This window comes from Ranitomeya imitator, chromosome 4 (assembly GCF_032444005.1).
Source record: "Ranitomeya imitator isolate aRanImi1 chromosome 4, aRanImi1.pri, whole genome shotgun sequence".
NCBI classification, from domain to species: Eukaryota; Metazoa; Chordata; class Amphibia; order Anura; family Dendrobatidae; genus Ranitomeya; species Ranitomeya imitator.
The window spans coordinates 38,372,983-38,382,810 of record NC_091285.1 but is presented as its reverse complement, the minus strand read 5'-3'; the positions used below and the strand labels follow the sequence as shown (position 1 = coordinate 38,382,810).

The 9,828-nt window shown below is 42.0% G+C and overlaps 1 protein-coding gene across 1 annotated transcript; it reads right to left on the bottom strand.

Moving 5' to 3' along the window:
- Positions 1–961: 961 nt before the first annotated feature.
- LOC138673927 (platelet-derived growth factor receptor-like protein) lies at positions 962–9,002 on the bottom strand. Its single transcript, XM_069761955.1, has 6 exons — positions 8,867–9,002; positions 7,084–7,414; positions 5,155–5,306; positions 4,704–4,997; positions 1,456–1,595; positions 962–1,335 (listed from the first exon to the last, which is right to left on the bottom strand). Exons 1-6 carry the CDS (start codon positions 8,913–8,915, stop codon positions 1,114–1,116), a joined length of 1,188 nt encoding a protein of 395 aa, XP_069618056.1. The 5' UTR covers positions 8,916–9,002; the 3' UTR covers positions 962–1,113.
- Between the last annotated feature and the right edge of the window lie 826 nt (positions 9,003–9,828).

Below are 9,828 nucleotides of genomic sequence, written 5' to 3'. Positions count from 1 at the left end.
GCAATCACAGCTAAGCATGGGACTGCACTCCCATGGCCTTCATATGCTTCTTTGCACATCCTGGGGGACACATAGTGACCCTGACATATAGCACCGGTCACTGCCTCACAATATGTACAGCACATGTACAGCACACTCATAGCATACGTTCAGCACACGCACAGCACACGTACAGCACATGTACAGCACACTCACAGCATACATACAGCACATTCACTGCATACATACAGCACATGGACAGAACAGGTATGGTACACTCACAGCATAGTACAGCACACGTACAACACACTATCAGCATACGTACAGCACACTCACAGCACACGTATAGCGCACTCACAGCACACAAAGAGCACACGGATAGCACACGTACGGCACATGGATAGCACATGTACAGGACACAGATGGCACACTTTAAAGCATACCTTAAAGAAGTATACTGACAGTGTCGATGTCCTGGGTAATATATCTATGATTTGTGCATTGTTTTTTTCACATGCTACTATAGTTGCTGCTGTGGATAAGGCTGCTGTGAATTGGGTGGTTGTTTTTGTCCACACTGTTTAGCACTGAGCGCTTTACTAATAATATAGCCCTGTCAGCATCCTCCTCTCTTGTATCCAGCATTGAATTGGTTAATTCCAACACCATTCAGCACTACTTTATTCCAGCACACCATTCTGGGGAAGGTTGATGCCCCCAGCATTGTAGTGCACTCTAAATGTTGGTAGTTTAATGTTGCATCCTTTTGTTCTCCCTTTCGTCAGTTTTTTTTATTTTATGTCCTCTGTATTGACATCATCTATTTTTTTTATGGTTTTACAGTAACTATTTGATATAAAGCCATTAGACCGACCTGGATAAAAGGGAATTTTGCCTGATACCACGGCAGAGAGGTGATAACTTGATATTTGGATTGAGATGAACACTTTATTAGACCTTTAATGTAGCGGATACAATACAGTACATTCAGAATGTGTTTATTATGAGACTGTAGAACCAGTCATTCAAAAATATTCAAAATATGAGGACAAATTTTATTTTATGAATAAATCTTTCGATCACAAAGAACTAATGACGTCACCGAACCTCCATACACACGGAGACCTAGGCGTCTCATCCTTGGTTTCTTACTCGGGTTGTAGACGTTGGTGGGAGGACGGTAACCCTTGTGGTTACGGACGTGCTCCCCTGTAAGTTTTGTGCTGTACAGGTATAAGTGCCATCATCCACAGCACGAGATTCATCAATATACAAAATACTTTGAAACTCCTGCATTAATGTTCCTCCACGTCTTGTCTGTGACGTGTTCTCCCGGACATAAGGAGGTCGGCCAATCTATAGAAAGAAAGAGTCGTGAATCGATGACGATGGTCGTTTTTATGACTATGGCTTTAAAGGTCTAATCATGATTACATTAGTACAATTTCCAACATGTCCAGGTCACTTATCTTTTACCTGTTGCCCAGGATATTCCCAGGTGAACTCCACACTGATTTCCAGTTCTCCTAAAACGGTACAGGTGACAATAAAATTCTCTCCTGCTCGTATTGACTTCACTGATGCCTCAATGATGGGTTTGGGTGGGGCTGATGGGTCTGCAAAACAATACAGAACTTTTTGAGGTTGAAATCATAGCTTTCGAGTAACATTTTTTACGTCATCACCCAACAACCAACTTTCTTGGTGCAACTGGGGATTATTGAACACATTGGAAGATGATATTTAGGATCTATTGTAACATGCATCCAACCCCCTTACTGTCCCACAGAATTCCTGTAGTTGTGGTCACATGTCCCGCAGTGACGGTCTTCGGTAAGGAAGTGGGGCCTCAAACTGTCCCTGGAACTGGGACCCTGACTATCCCTGTCCCAAGTGTACTCTTGAAGGTAGAGAAGCCTGAGTCTCTGACCTTACTATGCTCCTGTTAAACCCTGATCTATCCCGTCCCCCACCCCATGAGGCATTGGACAGAAATAAAAGGAAACAAGACGCAAAGACAAAACAGGGATAACAGAAAGCAACAAATATACAAACACTCACCAAAGGTAAAGAGGAATATAGAGAATGATAGGAATGTGCCAACCAATTGGAATAGCACAATGACGAAAGCATGCACCCGAAAACAGCATGCAACAATCTCCAGCAGCAAGAGTAGTAGCTCCTATTCAGCACAGATAAAGAAGCTAGGAAGCAAAGCTTTCACTGGCAAGGCAGAGAGGGTTAGGCCAGGTTTTATAGGGAGAGGTCATGACCAGATCAGAAGCAGCTGAAAATTTAGCTGCAAGTTTCTGACCGGACACAAACACACAGGCTAAATGGAAGATCTGCGATTCACAATACGTAGTGATCTTCTAACCCCAGATCTCCCAGGAGGACGTGACACACTTGTGACATCACTGTAGGCATTCCTTATGGCACCCCTCTTGTATGTAATATTCTCCTTGAAAATGGAGATAAAGCATTGAATTCAGAGGCATACAATATAAATCCTCAAAACAAGTTGTGTGATGCCTAATTTTGGGACTATATGAATTATTTTGTAGAGAAAGCAAAATCTGTACTGTTCTTAGGGTCACCGTACTGAGCAACGAGGCTTCTTTTCATGCTCGTGTCCTCTCCGTGTTTTCATCGGTGGGGCTGATCACATGTCCATGTTTTATAGCACACCAGGTGTCCACAAAATAACATGGAGACATGATGGTTTTTGATCCATGTCACCAATCAAATTCACCTATCCAAATTAAAAAGTCTGTGAAAAAAGGACAGCAAACGGATACCATCCATGTGCCATCAAAGTGATGAAGTTTGGAATTAATATTTTTTGCATATGAGACCCTGTTTGTCTCATATGCAAAAAATATTAATTCCAAACTTCAGCACCTGTTTTATCATCATGATGGTAAAAACGGACACACAGATCAAAAATGGATGAAAATCTGATCCAGCACACAAATTAAAACAGTCAATTTTTTCCCATGTGCATAAAAGCCTAGACATCTGAATAAGGCCTTTGAGGGGCTGTACAAAATGGGAGAAACATGGCTCATATGCCCTACCAAACACAATCTATGGTCATTTTTGGGGAAGGAAGCAGCCATGTCTTCCTAATCCTGTATGGTACAACAACCAGTTTTTGGTAAAGCGTGGTAAATAAAAGCAAAGCTAAAATCTATAACATTGTTGAACGCCTCTTGGAATAGTTAAAGATCATGTCTGGATTAATCTAAACTTTATGAACTTCCTTGAAGGTGTTGGATGGTGGTAATTTATCATGTATGCTGATATACGGGAAGATTGGGCATTTAGTTATTACATTCCCATTCATTCAGATGTCAATGATTTCTCTCATACTCAAAAAAAGGTCCGAGCTTCGTCAATGTTTCTTATCAGATTGTCACAAGAGTGTGGTCAGAGCCAGGTTTTACCATCATAGTTTGGTCAGAATTTCATAAGTTTTTCTTGGATGAAAGTATGAACTGATGGAGGTTTCTCGTATCAAACACTCTGTGAAAAATGGACAGCACACGCTTTAATTTCCCTTTCAACAGGAGTTTCTTAATTGTAAAAAGCATTTGGAGAGGGACAAAGGCTTGTGAAGACCACTTTCACCCTCACAAACCTAAAATTCCAGAACTCCATAGCCAAAGCCTTCACTCCCAGGTCTGAAAAAAGTTCTACTCTACTTCTCTTTGAAATTTGGGGCACACACCACTGGTCACAACGGTCAAACGATCCTTTCTTATTGCTTTAGTGAAAGACATGTGATGACATGTTGTAGTTGCCACTTGACCATAGCAGCCAATCACTGGTTGTACAAAGATGCCACTTTTGACAATACATAACCAGTGATGTCAGTGATTAGCTGCCATGGGCACTTGACTTGGCCATAATTTTGTTTTATACATTATTACTTGTAATGAGTGAACGTGCTGGGATAAGGTGTTATCTGACTATGATAGAGTGCTAACCGAGTGTCTTCGACGTGATCGAAAAATATGTCGGAGTCCCAGCTGCTGCATGTCTCACGGCTGTTCGACAGCCACAACACATGCAGGGATTGTCTGTCTGTGAGGCAATCCCTGCATGTGTTCCTGTTGTCGAACAGTCGCGAGACATGCAGCCGCAGGGACTCGGACGTATTTTTCGAGCATGACGAAGACACTCGGTTAGCACATGAACATGCTCGGATAACACCTTATTAGAGCATGTTTGCTCATCACTATTTATTACATGCGGTGAGGTATTTTTTATTGGTGGTAAGGATTCATGCAGACGTCCGTGAGTCATGTACGTGTTCTAGTTGTGTTTTTAAGGGATAGAATATATTCCCCTTATAATCTCAGGAATGTCTCACATGTCCTTTTTTTGAGGACCGAGTGGTCTACAAAAAATCTCAGAGACGTGTCTGTTTTTGATCTGCATCATGGAAGTCTATGGGTGTGGGATAATTACGGACAGAACACTGATGGCATCAGTGTGAAATCTGTCTGCCATCAATGATTAACATTGCAATGAATCTGAAATGCTTTGTCATTTATCTATTAAACACTGATGAAAATCGACTGAAAAACACCGATGACTCTCGAAATTTTGCGCATGTGAAATATCACTGACATCTGAATGAGTCCTAAAGGACAATGAATTGTTGTATGGTTGTTAGATTTGATCTTTCTATGTAACTGGAGTATGGTAACAGCACTTACAGTGCACATATATCAGCATGTACTTGGTCGACATCTGTCGAAGGTTTCCAAGCTCAGCAATGCAGAACAGAGATCCTGCAAGAGATGGTTGTGGCTGGTATATGACAATTCCCTTCTTCTGGTCATAAGCAATCTTCACCCCATCCACGGGGATCTGCTCTGGTGGAAACTCTCTGTGGAGAGTCACTTTGGCAAGTGGGTTGGTAACTTGGCATGGAAGAAGTGCTGGCTGTCGTGTTCGAAGCTGGACAACCACATAATAGTCTTCTGTTGGGACAAAAAGTTCCTGAGGATCTACGGGAAAAGGTTTAGAGAAAATGAGATAAGTGTAAGAGGTAATCTATGACCGATCATCTAAAATCAGACAACATGCCATCAGTTACCCATAGGTGAGTATATTTCCTTTCATTGTTAGGTTGTTTTTACACCAGTGTTCGTGTTATAAGCTCACCTGCCACAAACACAAAGGTCTTGCCGGTTTTCTCTTCTCCTTCATGGCAGCCATGTCCACTGCACTGGTAACCACCACAGCCGAATTCCCCTGTATCGGCTGCTGAGGCATTAATCAGGATGAGCTGACTGTAACGTCCAAAGTGTTTTATCCTTGGATGAAAAAGACAAAATGATCTAATTAATTAAAAAATGAATATCTCTATATGGGGAAGCAAGGGTGCACATGGGAGACTACTGCACATGGGTGACTTTCTTTGGTTGATAGAACGACAAAACAGAAGAACTTTGCAGCTCATGTACATGATTAATAAGCATATTAAGATGATAAACTATAGCCAAAAACCATTGGGGGTACTCAGACTTGCCATTCTTACAAATCTGCAAGGTCTCCCTAGTTTGACCGTGGACCAGCCAATGTCTAGGTACATCCAAAATTTGGTGGCACTCCTTGCAGTGGTTTCGAGCCTTGGATTAGGACCAAGCCTTGGATTAGGGATGTTTGCCCATTCTAAATAAAGTAGTAGCAATGGGTTCTCATCAATTTATCTGGCGTGCTGGACTAAGCCAAAAATCCATGTTAATGGGGAAGATTGTTCTTTAGTGACCAATATGAAATTATGGCCGAGCTAGGACAGACATACCATTGATTTGATCTGTACTGAAACAGGAGCCCATCTTCCGTCTCCAAAGTGGCAAGCAGCCTCTGTTGCAGACTCATAGAGGGTTGCATTATGATGAGTTATTGGACTACAAAGTGCCCATATACAGGGCACGGGAGCCCTCTTCTGACTGTATTTGCCCCTAGTCCAAACAGTCTCCTATACTTCCTACTGCAATCTGACTACTATGAAAATGCAGCACACAGGAAAGGTCATAATAAGCCTGAAACAAAATAGGTATCCCTCTAAACACGGACCATTCCCTATGTTACCCTATACCACTGGACATGTTGTTATAAGCTCCTTTGCCACCTTTGACCACGGGGTGCATTACCATGAACCCATTTACTATCCTTAAACACCAAGAATGTTACCAATGTTTTTATTAAAAGGAATCAGAGTCAGCCAGAGTGGGCACACATGCACACTGACAATGCCTGTGCCCTGCCATGCAAGCACACATTGGCTGTGCACTTTCTCCTCCCTGGCTCCTCTGCTGACTCAGTTCAAAACACCTGGAAGAGTAGAGACTTTAGGCAGTGCTTTGTCTTGGAAGGAATCACTGTTAACCAAAAATGACTAGGAACCCCCAGCATGCAAATGAAGGGGTGTGATGGTGCATCAAGCTCTTGGCCACACCAAGGGGGCATCGAATCCCTTATATTTGCATTCAAATTAAATGTTACTTTCTCAGGCACTGAACCAGGTACAGTATAATTTCTACAGGGACTAAATCCCCTATAGCCCTGTATAGCTTATTTAAAATAATCCATTTTGGGGGTGACAAACTCTCTTTAAAGGAGTTTTCTCCAATAAGCAGCCAGTAGGGCAATCAGTTGATGGCTTTAGGTTCCACTACTGCCACCCTTGGCAAACAACTGATTTATCCAGGATAAGTAATGACATTCCCTATATAGTATTTCATGGCAGTCTTTAGGATAGCAAATACTAAACTTCAAGGATGGCTTGGGTTCTCCAAAACGGCAGCTCTCCGATCCTACTTATAAAGGAAGTCCTCAAAGCATCACACCCATATATTTCCTATTCGAACATATGGACTGAGGCTGTCTTCAATAGACATTAATCACCTTACTTATCCGTACTAAAAGTGCCATGCCTAATGCTTTTATCTGAGAAGTATGGGCGTAAATGCCACTGTAAAGCAAAAACTTGCCAAGACCCAATGACTGACATGTCATGCCACTGCTTCTTGTTAATGTATGACTTGTGTGACCTTCACTACACCATATTTAGGAAATTCTACTTACTTTAATCTTCCTTCATCATCCTCCTGCAAGTAATGAGGATAGTTCCAGCGTACAGAAGTGCCCTTACAGCGGAAATCCAAGTTCTGACCGGCTTTTATTGTTACTGTGTCACTAATTGGTTGAAACTTTCCTTTGTTCACAACTTGAGACAGAATGGACCCTGCTGTTTGGCCCTGGGAAGATGAGGAAGCAGGTTTAGCCTTGGGCTGATGTTTGATGAGGTCCTGCTTGGGCTTCTTTGTCGTAGATTTGGTTGATGCCCCAAGGGCCGCTTGCTTCGTCACTTTCTTGTTTGCAGCCTTCTCCTGTTTTTGCCTGACATCACATTCAGCTGGGAAGAAATTCATGATTAAGTTCGTTAAACAGTGGAACATAATACAAAGTGTATGGGCTTAAGGGCGTTTCTGGGTTTTTGGGGGTGATTTTAGGCAGGCTGGTGGAAGGTTTTGTCCTTTTCATTCTCCTATTGTATCAAAAGCAATATAAGTGTATAAATAAATCTTTGTGTCCCTGGAGATGATCCATTTCCCTCTTTCTCCCTTTCAAGCAGGAGTCCTCCCCTGATCTAATGTATTTGGGGGCTTCCCAACTCTCCTCCCAACATATGATAAGAAATAAGTTCTCATATCGGAGAAACAACTATTAGGAACTTACTTCCCAATACCGATTCAAAACAGGTGCGCACCCCCAACGCAAATCCACCAATCATTGCCTCACATTTATCTGCAGTGCCCCTACAGGCAAAGTTGAGTATTACACAATTCCCGCTAAAATCAATGCAATGTCTGTTGGCCCTCCAAATCAAGAAAAACTCTTTGAGGCTGCTCTACCAAGTAACAATAGCTATCCATGACAAAGTTTAATAGGTTCCTCCTCACTCTATTTGACAATCATATTCATTAAATAATTGAGTTTTAATTTGGTTTTCCCAGAATTGAATATGGTCTGAGATCGGAATACAATGCTCGGACTGGCCGGTCAGTCTCCAAGGGTGTCAGCTTCATATATTTTTTGCAGCTGTCACGCTTGGGTCGGGAGAGCCACCAGCCAGTCTGATCGTTGCGGTCCAATATCCGTCCGATTTATACGATTGTCTGACTTCTCGCCCTTATTCACTCTGATCATTTGGGTTATGACCAATGGGGCCCAAAGTGATCCCAAGAATGGAATCTGGATGCCAAGAGTGGATCCCTAATGGTGTGGAGATGCGTATGCTCCACCTACACTCTATTATTGCCTACAGGACAGCCGTAGAAATCCGAGTCCGAGTGCATCTCTTAGCTATTTACACCGGTCCTACATAGAACGCTACAATACAAATTTCAATTCTGTGGATATCCCTTCAAGGTTGTGATCATAGCAAATTTGTTGCACAGAATCCCCATAGTTAGATGTTTCAACCTCCTTAGAGAAGAGTAAATCTGAATTGAACAAATATCAAATATGAATATATATAGTATAGTTCAATATGTATATAGTCATTTCAAAATGGTAATACATTTACTTGTGCATTTCAACCTATGGATTACTAATTAAGTGCATTAATCAGGGAATTTCATTGTATATTGAACGTACGCTGCAACATCTCGAGTGAGGCCGAAGATGTACAAAAAACGTACTATAACTTTCACGGTTTACGAGAAAATCTAGTTGTGAATTTGTGCCCCCTCGTACAGTACAATAATCCCTCTGTGCATTGATGTACATTGGATGTGCGTGCAAAGCTAAGGGAAAGATGAGCTATAATATCAGAAATGGGGGAAACAGATGGGTCAGAACTTACCTAGAAGTAAGAGGCCGGGTAGTAGGATCAGCAGCAGTTTGTAATCCATGACTAGTCCTGTAAATTCCTCTCCAGAGTGAGAAATTGTGTGTACAGGAGGACAGCTATGGAGGGTCACAGGAATCCGCACTGCTGACTGTACAGGAGGGGAGGTGCATTCAGGGGACATTTTAAGGAGGTGGTAAGCAGGAATGAAGAGGTAGGATTGTACTAAAGCATGAATTCAGGAACTTGGAGAAAAAAACCCATGTGTAGCCTAAGTGAGTCTGTAAAACTGTTCTGGCTGAGTACTATAACATTTTGGAGATCTTAAAGGGCATCTGTCAGAGTGACCAACGCACCTAAGCCATGTATATGAGGATGCAGGTCATAGAAAGATGAATAAAATGATACCTTGATATCGGCGATCTGATGAAGGGTTCTTGAGAAATCCATGTTATTCTTATATGCAAATTAGCTGAAAAGATCTCTGCACCAGAGATCTCTTCAGCTGATTTACATATTAAGAAAAACGTGGATTTCTCAGGAACCATTCATCGGATCGCCGTTGTCAAAGTGTCATTTAATTCAACTCTGTATGACCTGCATGTCCATATAGACAACTTTGAAGGGTTGATCATTCTGACAGATGCCCTTGAAGGCTAATGTGTAGACAGATCCAGTACGCTTAGACATAGAGACCCAGATTCATAAAAGCTTTTACGGCAGAGAACTGGGGTAAAATGCTTTGAAAAGTCAATAACTCAGAAGTTTTCTTTGCAGCATGCGATGGTTCATTGTCATGCATGACGATGATTTTGCTATGGATGACATGGCTCTTCTTTTTGAACCATGGAAGAAAGTGTTTAGTCAGAAACTGTACATACTTTGCCAATGTCATTGCCACACCTTCAGAGACCCCAAAGTAGACTACCACCTCTCTCCCCATGATTCCAGCCTAAAACATGACCATCACCATCTTG

What these genes read in the sequence shown, in the direction of transcription:
- LOC138673927 (XM_069761955.1), bottom strand. Translation starts at nt 8,915, where the DNA reads ATGGATTACAAACTGCTGCTGATCCTACTACCCGGCCTCTTACTTCTA. An exon ending in ACCCGGCCTCTTACTTCTAG is followed by an intron (nt 7,415 to 8,866) that starts GTAAGTTCTGAC and finishes ATTTCTTCCCAG; the next exon opens with CTGAATGTGATGTCAGGCAA. An exon ending in CATGCTGATATATGTGCACT is followed by an intron (nt 1,596 to 4,703) that starts GTAAGTGCTGTT and finishes ATTGTTTTGCAG; the next exon opens with ACCCATCAGCCCCACCCAAA.